The 13,122-nt window shown below is 35.7% G+C and overlaps 2 protein-coding genes and 1 long non-coding RNA gene across 7 annotated transcripts in view; 2 read left to right on the plus strand and 1 right to left on the minus strand.

Annotated features, from left to right (window-relative positions):
- Positions 1-4,411, plus strand: part of PDE8B (phosphodiesterase 8B) — a 262,958-nt gene extending 258,547 nt beyond the window's left edge. For all 5 annotated transcript variants that reach the window (XM_049766043.1, XM_049766046.1, XM_049766044.1 and 2 more), the window contains 2 exons: positions 129-258; positions 2,498-4,411. In XM_049766043.1, coding sequence (XP_049622000.1) covers positions 129-258; positions 2,498-2,607 — 240 coding nt within the window. In that variant the 3' untranslated portion in view covers positions 2,608-4,411. The remainder of the gene's footprint in view (positions 1-128; positions 259-2,497) is intronic.
- Positions 4,412-5,913: 1,502 nt separating this feature from the next.
- On the plus strand, positions 5,914-6,423 carry LOC125998284 (uncharacterized). The gene is made up of 2 exons (XR_007491880.1): positions 5,914-6,012; positions 6,205-6,423. It is a non-coding gene; the product is annotated as an uncharacterized LOC125998284 (long non-coding RNA).
- Positions 6,424-8,776: 2,353 nt separating this feature from the next.
- WDR41 (WD repeat domain 41) overlaps positions 8,777-13,122 on the minus strand; it is a 49,936-nt gene continuing 45,590 nt past the window's right edge. The window contains 3 exon segments of the mRNA XM_049766098.1: positions 8,777-8,977; positions 11,587-11,717; positions 12,546-12,634. Of these exon segments, the coding sequence (XP_049622055.1) occupies positions 8,825-8,977; positions 11,587-11,717; positions 12,546-12,634 (373 nt within the window). The 3' untranslated portion in view covers positions 8,777-8,824.

Genomic DNA, 13,122 nt, shown 5'->3' on the forward strand with positions numbered 1-13,122 from the left:
GTCTCAGGACCTTGCTGATCCTATTTTTTCTCTGTACAAATGAGTGATGACCCATTTCCACCAGGTTGTTCTGAGAAATTAAATGCTACAGGCATGCTCATGAAGCCTGTTACTATTTTATTTTACAGACCGATGAAGAGAAGAGGCAGGGGCTTCCTGTGGTGATGCCAGTGTTTGACCGGAACACCTGTAGTATCCCCAAGTCCCAGATCTCCTTCATCGACTACTTCATAACTGATATGTTTGATGCCTGGGATGGTGAGACAGTTTATGCTTTGTCAGTCATATGGAATATTGTTATGCTTATGTTGATTGCCTGTATTGTCATAGGGAAAGGCCATGCTTGTGTGAGGTAGGGTATGCTCTAAGTGCACTTTCTGCTTTCATGCACAGAAGACCCGAGGATGTCTTGATAACTGGATAAGTGTATTTTCACCTCTTTTAATAACATGATTCTGAGTTAAGCAGCCTTACCCTTATCACTGGTGGAAATTTGAGGGAACATAAAATATATTAGGTCAACTCAGAATGGGGACTAAGACAGCTTTTCCATTTAAAAGGACTTTTTGTATTTCAGAAGCTGATTACTATCTTATTTGGTCACCTGCAGCCTGAGGTTTAATGTAAGAAGAATTTAGGTCCCAAATTTGTCCCAGTACCCCAGCCTTATGGCTGTTCTGGTTCTAAGTTAATAGGCTTTTTCCTAATTATTTTATAATGAGGTAACATACAGCATGTAATAATGGGCATCACTATAAATCATCTGTATATATTACATTAAGTTTACCACTGAAAGTCCTATTCTGTCCTTTGCCATACAAACTGACCCCACTCTCCATTAGCTAATTTACCCACTCCCACTTTCCTGCAGGTAACCTCTAATTTGGGCTTTAATTTTTTTTCCTTACAATCATTTTTATATTTATGTTCCATATACATGTGAAAAGTGGTATATCCTTCTGTATGACTTCACTAAATAAAATGTCTACTAGGTCAATGTATATTGTTGCAAACATTAGGATTTCATTTATACATACATTTTTCATATGTTTATATGTAGCTAAGTAGAATTTCATCTTATATAATCCATCTCATATATATATATATATATATATATATATATATATATACACACACACACATATACATACAGATTTGTCACATCATTTTACTCATTTCCAGTGGTGCTCGAGACTGGACCTTTACACATGGAAGGCATAATATTCTACTACTAAGTCACATCCTTAGCCCTATACCATATCTTTATCCAATGATCCATCTGTTGACAGGTACTTAAGTTGCTTCCAACTCTTCTATTGTAAATATTTCACAAAGATAAGTTAATCTCTTCAAGTTTCTGTTTTTTTATACTTCAGTTACTCAGTTAGGTGTATAGAATCCTACCTAATTTCTATTCATTAAAGACTCTCCATAAAACATTGTAGTGGCTATACCAATTACATTCCACTAACAGTGTATGGTGGAACAGTTCCTTTTTTTACAACATATTCTCCCACACTTGCCATTTCATATACGTGTGTGTGTGTGTGTGTGTATAATATAGACCAGATTATATGTAGTTTTATTTTAAGTGTTTTGATTTGCATTTCCCTGAATGCAAATAAAGATAATGATAACGAACTTCATTTTAACAATCTCATGTCAACAATCTCTGTAATCTTTGGAGAACTGCTTACCGAGAGTCTCTGTGCATCTTTAAATTGGTTTTTCTTACATTGAATTCCAAAAGATCTTTGTACATTTTGAGTATCAAAATCTTGTCAGATGTAGGATATGCAAAGTGTATTTTCCCATCAGTAGTTATCTCCATGTTGATAAACTCTTTTCAGCCTTGCAGATGCAATCTGAAGTTGAATTTGGTCACGTTTATTGTTCTTTTTTTTTTCCTTGCTGCTAGAGTCAAGTCCTAAAAGGTATCTCTGAGGCTGATGAAGCAGCTAGTCTACATTTTACTCTATGTATTTATGGTCATTAATATATTTTAAATTTTTGTGAGAGTTGTTACTAGCCTAGATTTGTTCTTTTGCATGTGGGTGTCCTGTTTTTTCAAAACCATGTACTGAAGAAACTGTCCTTACTCCATTGTATGCTTTTGACTCCTCTGTCATAAATCATGGGTTGGTCTATTTCTAGGCCCTCATTTGTCTCATTGATTTTTTTATTCTAATACCACACTGGTTTGATTACTATTGTTCTGTAGTATAGTTTGAAGTAGAGTGCAAAATTTCTTTTTATTTTTTTAGATTGTCTTGGCTAGTCATACTCTTTCATAGTTTCTTTATTTTTGATAAGATTGCACTGTATATTTGTTTAGGTAATATTAGTTATTTTAACCTTTTAATTTTTTCCAATTCATAAGCATGAAATATCTTTCATACAGTGAAAGATAAACAATTTAGTATCTAGATCTTTCACATCTTTCTAAGTGAATTTTTTTTCCTAATATGCTTCTTTGGATTCTTTTATGTCTTTGCAGCCTTTGCACATCTTCCTGCTCTCATGCAACATTTGGCTGATAACTACAAACACTGGAAGACATTGGATGACCTAAAGTGCAAGAGTCTGAGGCTTCCATCTGATAACTAAAGCCAAGGCAGAAAAGGGGACCTCTTGATCTACAAAGGGCACTGTGAATCACAGTAGTAAAAACAAGAGGCTGTCCTTCAGAATGAAAATGATAAGTATAGATTAGGAAGATGGTGTCTAATATTTGATCTTGATTCATTCAAGTCCCCAAATTTTATTCTTAGAAAGTAATGTTCCATGAAAAAAAAATCAGATCATTTTGAACACTCAGTGACAGAAAAAAACAACAGCACAGAAAACTGTGCTCTGCTATTATTCTTATGCTCTCCTCCATATTAGAAGCGGATTGACTATAGCAGGTTACAAGTTGCAAAGACTCGGTGCCTCTGAGCATCTCTAGATGATAACCACATAGCTTATGTATTGTATAGCTCATCTCTTACTATAAAAGTCACCTCACTATGTAGCTTGACTAATTTCCATAAGTAATCAGTCTGAAGGATTCATAAGAATAGCAAAGATGATAAAAACCATGAAATGAACAGAACTAGGACCAAATTATGACAAACTAGTTAGCGGCAGTGCCTCTTTGGTTGATTGTGTGACACCTAAGTTAAAACACAATCTTGACCTGGTGAGTGTCCTGTCTGTACTGGAGTATGCAACCTATGTAGATGGGACTCTTTCCTCCAGAAAGCCATCTTTGATGGGGAAGGAAGTGATATTTTGTTTGGGGAAAAATCCATGAGATCCTTTTATTTCAGGTTTAGAGGCCATCAAGAGTCACTTATATTAAAGCCATTCAATCTGAATGCCCTTGGAAAAGATGTTTTCTAAAAAATTTATATACACTTGCAGTTTAAAATTTTTATTAACACAATCTAAATTTTTCTGGGTATATGTCCATGAAGTATGCTGTGCCATATATCATCTGTATGTATTATTTGGGGAGGGGGAGAGGGAAGGTTCAGATGTTTTTACCTATACATATTTGAGATCATGCCAATTCCTTTGATGATGTAAAAAAAACTTAGGAGATTGTAAATATATCAGAAAACAGGTATATGGAAGAGCAGTAAATACTATTTTAAGCTATTAATTGTATGCTAAAAGCTTCTAAAGCACAAGTGCATATTTTTATACAGCTATTTTCACTACTTTCTGTGATCTACATAAAGTCAAATTTGAGATTTTACTTTCTCTTGGACCAGCCAGCTCTTCTCCATTTATTATAAATATTAGAAATTCAGTAAAAAAAATATCTTTGGAGTTTTTTTTAACTCTCTGTATACCATGTTTGCATTTTAAGGAAGCATTTTAATTGACTCATTTCTTTGTTCATAAAATATTGGAATGCAGAACACTAGGTCTATAATATATGGAACGAAAAAATGACTATCACTACATAATGTGCCAATGTTTTTTTTTCTATGTTTTGTATCCAAAAAAGAGGAAACATGATAATTCCATGCAAAAAATGTATTTAAATTATTTTTGTTAGATAATGAAAATTTGCTTGGTCAAGCAGCAGTGAGCTTTGTATTGTAATGTTGCATTATATAAATGTGATGAAAATGTTTTTCTGATGTACCGGTAACTAAATTCTTACCGCCATTTTTCATTCCCAACAGCTGTTTTTATTTTACCTCTTTGGCCTAAATTTTTCATAATTTCCAATTTTAGGTTTAGTGTCCTTTATTTCATGAGTTACACTTTTTTCAGAACACATTAAAATCAGTATGTCAGAATTCCATCTTAAGGACCTAAATAATTTTCCTAGGTTTTAGAAGTTTGTGTGGAGCAAGAACAGTCTTTTACTATGTCACTTTCAGTTTCATTTGGTAAGTAAAGTTCATTATATGTACTTTATAGCTTATTCAATGCTATGTGAAGTTAATTATTTTTAAATTTTATTTTTTTGAAACCATTGTGATCTACAAAGTCCTTCATAGTTGGATTTCAGATATACAGTGAATCATGGCCATTCCTACCACCAGTGTTAACCACCCTCCACAGATATTTCTAGAGTGCATCCTATATCACCACCTTTCCTCCCTAGCCTGCCAGTGTAACAGACCCATTTAAGTTTAGATTGTTAAAGTTCAGGACTCTTGGTTCTATTGTTGACTTGACTTGGATATTTAGTTCTGTCCTTTTTTCTCCACCAATGCACCCGAGACCACTTGGCCCCTGGTCCCTATCCTTTCTTTTTTCTTTTCTTCTTAATTTTACAGAAAAATTCAAAAATATGAGGTAAAACAAAGTAATACATGGTCCAAGGTTCTGAGCCCTATTTAAAAGAAAGAAAAGAAAGGGGAAAAAAGGGGGTAGCAGTTTTTTGCATAGGCACAGAAAAGTTGGGAAAAATAGAAAGGAAAAACCTTTAGCATAAAAACAGGGAGACCCGGCCCGGAGAGATAGCACAGCGGCGTTTGCCTTGCAAGCAGCCAATCCAGGACCAAAGGTGGTTGGTTTGAATCCCGGTGTCCCATATGGTCCCCCGTGCCTGCCAGGAGCTATTTCTGAGCAGACAGCCAGGAGTAACCCCTGAGCATCGCCGGGTGTGGCCCAAAAACCAAACCAAACCAAACCAAACCAAACCAAACAGGGAGACCCTACCCATAAAGCATCCTGCCAGAAGAATAACTTCAGGTACCAGGCATATTGAGTTGTCTAATACAAGTCTTTCTTCATGGTCACAGTAAAAGTTCTTCTCAATCATGTTTGTCTCAGTCATGTTTCTATAATTAGAGATCTTGGTTTTTGCACAGATCCTATGTCAAAGTCAGGGTGTCACAAAGCATCTTCTGGTCCTTCTCACTGTTAGGGGGCAATGCAGGGAGATCTGCCCTGAAAGCAAGCTGTTACTTTTTCCAAGTCATCAGGGTGTCCTATGAACCAACTCTGGAGCAAGTTGGTGCCAGGGTAATTTCATTTTACTTTACTGCTCGACTATTTAATACTAACCAACAGGTACTAAAGTCTTAGTAAAGCTGTTCCTTATCTGCTGTGGCATAATCTACTTAGTTGCTAACTAAAAGTGCAGTCCTCCATGTAATTAGTTTCTTAGAAATTTACTTTCTGATGATATGTGTATCAGGTGGCAAAAATAATGATCTCTCACATAGAAATGTTTACTAATGCATTTTGTTTTGAGGGAGCCTTGTTGATTTAGGAATAGACAACACTTATAATACAGATAGGTCACATTAATCAGCTTACCTTGAACTTAGTTATATTACTAATTAAGTAAATATTACAACCTGAAACAGAATGAATCTATCATTAATTTTTCAATTTTTTTACCTTTGGTATTATATACCATTAAATCCACAAACCACTTGTCTTTATTAAACTATATATGCATGTATATATATTTATAGACATATATATTGACATTTCCTTCCTAGTGTTGATATTCTGATGACCAGGACTGCAAATTTATTTTGTGAAATTTTTTTTTGTGTGTGGTTTTTCGGTCACACCCGGCAGTGCTCAGGGATTATTCCTGGCTCCAGGCTCAGAAATTTCTCCTGGCAGGCACGAGGGACCATGTGGGACACCGGGATTCGAACTGATGACCTCCTGCATGAAAGGCAAACGCCTTACCTCTATGCTATCTCTTTGGCCCCATATTTTGTGAATTTTTTGACCCAGCATCTTTAAATTGCTGTGCTTGAACCTGACTTTCTGCAGCTGGAAACTGCTGTGGTGGTGCTGGCATGGTGCTTAGCCTAGCAGCCCAGAAGACTGTTTTCTGCACCCTTATCTTTGCAAGGTGGCAGAAGATTTAGCCACTGGGCTACCTCTTGACTCCCCACCACAACTTCTTTAGATAGCCATCTGCAGATGAGTTGATTCCATTTTTCAGTTATTGTGAGTGATGAAACCATGAACACAAGGCTAAAAATATTCTTTTGGGGGGGGGGCGGAGGGGTTTGGGCCACACCTGGCGGCGCTCAGGGGTTACTCCTGACTATCTGCTCAGAAATAGCTCCTGCCAGGCATGGGAGACCATATGGGATGCCGGGATTCGAACCAACCACCTTAGGTCCTGGATCAGCTGCTTGCAAGGCAAACACTGCTGTGCTATCTCTCCGGCCCCACAAATATTCTTTTGAATTAGTATGTTTATATCCTTTGGTGTTATATTGCTGGATCCTATGGGAGCAAGGAATTATGTTTTGTCAAAAAGTTTTTATACTGTCCATAAAGGCTACACCATTTTTACACTCTAACCAACTACTGGACCAGTGTTTGTTGTGTTCCACATATTTCCCAGCACATTGCTGTGTCCAATCTCTGATATAGACCATTCTTACTGGTACAATATGATCATCTAATTGTGGAGCTGACTTGCATTAGTGATACTAAGCATTGTTTCGTGTCATTGGGCAGTCTGTGTTTCTTAGAGAAGTGTCTTAATTCAGGTCTTTGAACTTTTTATTCGTTTCCATTTTTTGTTGCATGAGTTCCTCATTTGGTATGTAAATCCCCTTGTATGTATATGATGTGTTGATATTTGATATTGTCTACAAATTGGTTGTCTTATGCTTACTCAAATGAAGTATCACTTGTTCACAGGCTGTTTTCTTCTGTGTACTGTATGGTTTCAGGTCTAATAGTCAAATTTTCAACCCACTTGTTTTGCATTTGGCTGTTCAGCTTGGTCTTGGTTGATTGCTCTTAGGTTAGAAGCCTATATATGTGGGTCTATTTTTTTTTTTTTTTTACTTTTGGGTCCACCTGGAAGCGTTCAGGGGTTACTTGTGGCTCTATGCCAGAAATCAGTCCTGGCAGGCTCAGGGGACCATATGGGATGTTGGGATTCGAACCACTGTCCTTCTGCATGCAAGGCAAACACTTTACCTTCATGCTATCTCTCCGGCCCCATGTGGGTCTATTTTTAAGTGCTCTAGTCCTTAAGTCAGGATCTTATGTAGAGGTTCAAAAAGTCTGGGTTTTTTTTGTTTGTTTGTTTTTTGTGTTTTTTTTTTTTTTTTTGGTCACACCTGGCGGCACTCAAGGCTTACTCCTGGCAAGTTTGAGGGACCATATGGGATGCCAGGATCCGAACACAGGTTTGTCCTAGGTCGGCTGCGTGCAAGACAAATGCCCTACCACTGTACTATCTGGCCCAAAAAGGTTTGTTTTAAAATAAATTTATAATTTATTATTACTACATATTTGATTTCTATACTTATTTTATATACTTGAGTTCACAGTGGAAAAAGTTTAAGCAGCTTTAGCCCATTTCACTGTTCTTGCATGCTTGTCCCAATCCATATTGTTTTCTTTAATGCTTCTTTTTAATATGATTTGGAGACAGGGAATTACAATGCCTCATTCTTTCTCATAATGGCTATTTAGTCTCTTGTGGTTTCATACAAAATTTTTGAACTATGGGACAATTTGGCTTTTCTTGTAGAAAGGAGATTGATGGACTTAATATAAGCCTTTCCTATCATCCCAGGTAAAAATACATAGATATTTCATTTCATTAATTTTGTGTGTGATCAACAAATAAATTGAAAGTGTTCTTTGAAAATAATTAGTTCTACGATACATCAGTTACCTTGCACAAAACTATATAAGTTAGATCTTTCCTATTTGGGGAAATCACATATAACATGAAAGATTTCTAATGAAATTTTTACCATTATCAGCTCCATAGAGGGTTTAGGTTAAGAAACTTAAGTCAGCACTCACCACAAAGCTTGGTAACTAGGAAAAATTCATTTTCTACATATAGGGCCAGTTTTCTATTGATCACATATGTAAATTCAAGATAATCTACTGCCTATTCAGTGGGTTTTCCATTTTTCTCCAGTATCTTCTACAACTTCCTTAAAATCTAATTTAGAGGCTATGAATGTAGCTCAATAGTAACATATTGAGCCTCTGAGTTTAATATATTTACTTTATAAATATGTCATGTTTATGAATAATTTAATTATAGGTATAAAATTATGCTGAGAGGTTGATTGTTGGTCTTATTATTAAAAGCATAAAAATAACATAAAGATACTATGTATGATATAATCCTATATCAACATATCTGTTGTGTGAAAAACTTAAATTCTTTGGCAAATGTACTAGTACCTGATAGATCACATAATGCTGGTTTTTTAAGTCCATACAAAAAATTTTCAAACAGATTTTATGTCATGGCAAGAAAATATATTACAAGTATAAATGATCAGTGTTAATGGTTTTCAAAGTACTACCCTACATTTAATGTTCACAGTTCATGCATAGGTAGTTTCAGTTCTTTAAACTATGCAGCAGAATATAAGTCACCATTTTCTTCTAGTTTCTGAAATAATTTCAGACTGCGCAGACCAGATTCTCGTTCCCCATTTTTCCACAAAATAATGAGATGATCAGCAGAGCATGTCACGAGTCCATGATCTTCAAAGTAGAGAAACATCTGTAATGAAAATTAAAATGATCTACAGGAATTTCAAGGGGAAGAGGTAAACAGATTAAAATGTGTCCAAGTATGAGATCATTACCTAATATTTTAGAAATCAGAAGTTTATATATTTTACTGTAGATTTACAAATAAGTTTTTGAAAGGTACATGAAGCTCTAATGTACCTTCTGATTTACCATAATCTAATTGTTCAAAAAAATTTGTGCCACAACCAGTGCAACTTGGTGAACCATCTCTCATTTTCAGATATTTTTTCAGAAGTCTTTCCTTAATCATTTGCAGTGGCATCAATACTTCCGAGCCACTGGATACCAGTTGCCCATAAGCACTTACTGAGCATCATCTGTATGGCCCCTGTCCTTAAAAAAGGTTCTAATTCAGTTGCGAAAACTAAATCATACTTGGACAATATCAAGTAAAAATTACATAATCATGGTCATAATATTTGCATAGGATGATTTACCACAGAAAAGAAGGGAGTTAGATTAATAATAAATGAAATTGTTAGAGAAACTCTAAGTAAAGGTAAAGCCAAATCCAGTGCAAAAACTGGCTGAAATTAAAAAAAAAAAGGGGGGGGGGGCAACAGGGTACTTATGAGAAGGTAAAGAAATATAATAGAGTTGGTATAAGTAAGTAAGTCATGAAAAGGATGAGTTGCTAAAGAGGAGCAATGGTAAAGGAAGTTAAAAGGCTAAAAGAAACAATCATTTTTACATTTGGAATTGGGAAGAAAATTCTCTGACTCTCATGCTTTTATATTATAATAAACATTCATTCTGAAGGTTTCCTCTACTGTTGAAAAATCTTTACTGGCTTCCTATTCTTTTTTGTTGTTGGGAGGTCCCCTCCCAGCAGTTCAATGAAAGGGACAGGGAATGACATACATTCAAACAAACAAACAATAACCTATATTATCTTTACTGCACTACCTACTAATTTTAAAATAATCCAAAACCTTCCACTTTACAGATAATTCATAGATAACCAATACACATTTCTAGGCTTGAATAACTACTATCCATAGTAACACAGAACTCAAGCCTCATCAACTGGCTCCTTGGCACCAATCTAAAATAAAATACAAGTATCTGGGCTTCCTGTCACAAACATTGTACATCAAGGAACTTATGGGGACAATTTTTATTTTAATAATTTTTAAGTGAATCACTGTGAAATCCAGCTACAAAGTTATTCAAGAATTTTCAACACTTTGGGCTGTAGCGATAAGGCATTTGCCTTGCACCTGGCTGACCCAGGATGGACCTTGGTTCGATCCCTGGCATCCCATATGGTCCCCAAGCCAGGAGCGATTTCTGATAGCTGGGAGTAACCCCTGAGCATCACCGGGTGTGGCCCCAAAAACAAAAAACAAAAAAACACCCCAAAAAAGAATGTTCAACACTTATCCCATCACCAGTGCACATTTCCTGTCATCAAATTCTGGGGACAATTTAAACTGATCTACATGATGCTCGAGCCTTTTTGCTCCATTTTCAACTAAAGATTTTCTCCTATGTACTCTGCTGCAGTGGTAGATTTTTAGATCTTTATTCCTTCTTTCTCCCTAATGTGTACATGGCAAGAAGGCAATGTAAACTTTGAGTGTCTGTTACAGACACTAAAACATAAAAGAAAAATAATGTAACACTGTTATTCCTAAGCAAAAATATACTTCGAGGGGCCAGACTAGTGGCACAGCGGTAAGGTGTTTACCTTGCACGTGGCAGACTTAGGACAGACCACGGTTTGATTCCCCCGGCATCCCATAAGCCTAAGCCAGGAGCGATTTCTGAGTGCATAGCCAGGAGTAAGCCCTGAGCATCACTGGGTGTGGCCTCAAAACAAAACAAAAATATATACTTCCAAATCAAAAGCTATTTGTTCATCAAACCACTCCTGGTAGGGATCAGGAAAGTTCTGAGCAAGCACCGTTCCCACTGGACCATCTCGCCAGCCCCCCAAAAAACAATGTCACAAAACTATTACACTATATCACTATATACTATCAGTATAGATCACTGTACTGTTACCAATCACCCATCTTGACTAGTCAAGATCTGATTCTTTTGTTAAAGCAATGGTGCCTATAGAAAATATTAGTGTGTTTGCACTATCAATAAGTTAGAATTCTATGCATACTGTAATTTTCAACTAATATTTTCATATATGTACAACAGCCCCCAAATGCTATTTAATCTAATTCATTCTTAAAAGGAAGTAAAATAAGTGTTCTCTTCATTAACTTGATAAATGTTCCTAGAACTATGTTCTGTAAAGCGTTTCTTAACTCCACATAGAACCACAACCCCCCACTTTACTACTATTAAATATAATGAACACTATTCACATTGCCTTTATTATCAGCTGACAATAAATTTTAATATGTTTTGAAAATATTCAGACCTTTTTATTTTTAAGCAGCAATGCTCCTATCAGTGACATAATCTCTAAAGATAGGCCCTAATTGCATATACTGTAATCTGTCTTATCCCATGCTTTAGAATCAGCAATACCCTGAAAAGACTCTGAAATTGGGTCATGAGTGGTAGATGTAGAATTGGGAGTTCCCTGAACATGTATATGCCTGTTGAGAACAATACCTCTACAGATGATGAGTGTCCGATCAAATCTCCAATAAGCACCAATGAACATGAAGTGGTATTTTCTTGCTTTTTAACAGGTTGGCTGGCTTGTTTATTCACTCTTCCAAATCCCCACATGTTAAAAAATCCTAGAAAAACAATCACAGTGCTTTTCAAACTTATTTATAATATGAATTATATAGTGATAGGAAATCAAAAAAATACAAACAAGATCTGTACATATTTGGGGCTAGGGAAATAGTAGTGGTCACTAGACTGGGTTTTTGTTTTTATTTCATCTTCCTTAAATCTCCAGGTGTTCCTCATCTTTTTTAAATTGCCTTATTTCACCCACTGGTTAAAGGTGCCATAACTTGATATAAAAGACATGGACAGGAAATGAAATATCAGAATGGCCTTAATGGCATTTTCCAAAACAAGAGTACAATTCAGCTTTATCAGGAAAGGTCAAGGAAAGAAATATGTCCCCTCAAACACCTATTTTATCAGGTAACCAGGAGAAAATCTCTAAAGCCATCTGATTTCTTAAACAAAGGGTGTTAACAAATTAGGATATTGTTTACCAAACTTAATACCATACCTCATGAGATTATCATTTAAATACAAAGATATGGTTTTGTTTTTCATAAATTGTGTTTAATATTAATGCTTCAAATTATAGGGAATACTTTAGTATAGCAGAGGATAAATTCTATTTGTAAGATAGCAGAATTATAGACAATATAAACCACTAAATTTCTTATTAGGTCAAGAAGATTACCCAAAAAATCAGATTCCCTTCAAATGAATGGAAATACACAGTTTTTAAGTCAAGTAAAAGCTATGACTACTAGATCCTAATTACCACATGCTTCTTTGGATCATGATGTGTCTTATTTTTGTGTCTTAAATCTTATGTGTCTTAAGAAATGTGTCTTTCACATGAGAGTGTGTCTGAGCAAAAGCCACACACACACCTGTTGGTACAGGCTCAGTTGCAAGCTGCTGCTTTTCTCGTAACTCCCAAATGCGCACACTGCCATCTTCTGAGCAGGAGACCAACTGCCTGTCAGGACAGAAAGAGCCAAAGCTACAGTCAACATCAAAGAGATCAGTGGAGCCCACAGAGGTGAAAACAACAATCTAACATGGCTTTACAATGCAAAGAAAAGTCCACGTTATACTATCTGAAGAGTGGTTCAAATGTTACCCATATTTTAAAGGTACATTATGAAAATACAATATGAATTAACATATTTTCAATAGCTCCAGGATTCCCTCTCCCTCCTCTTACTATATTTACAGGGAGCCTCGATTTCTCAGTGTCCTACATAGGAAAATACTATAATTCCCTTCATAGCACTTCATTTAGTAAGTCAGCACTCAAATTAGCCCTGAGAAGAATGAACTCATTTGGTAGCCATATACAACAAAAAGTTGGGGTTATTGAAAAAATAAGAAGGAAAAAAATAGCACATACTGAGTGCTCAAAAACTTTTCTTAATCTTTTAAAGTGAATACCAGTTTTTAAATTCGCTCTTCTTCCATAACCAT

This window comes from Suncus etruscus, chromosome 2, assembly GCF_024139225.1.
Source record: "Suncus etruscus isolate mSunEtr1 chromosome 2, mSunEtr1.pri.cur, whole genome shotgun sequence".
Taxonomy (NCBI): domain Eukaryota; kingdom Metazoa; phylum Chordata; class Mammalia; order Eulipotyphla; family Soricidae; genus Suncus; species Suncus etruscus.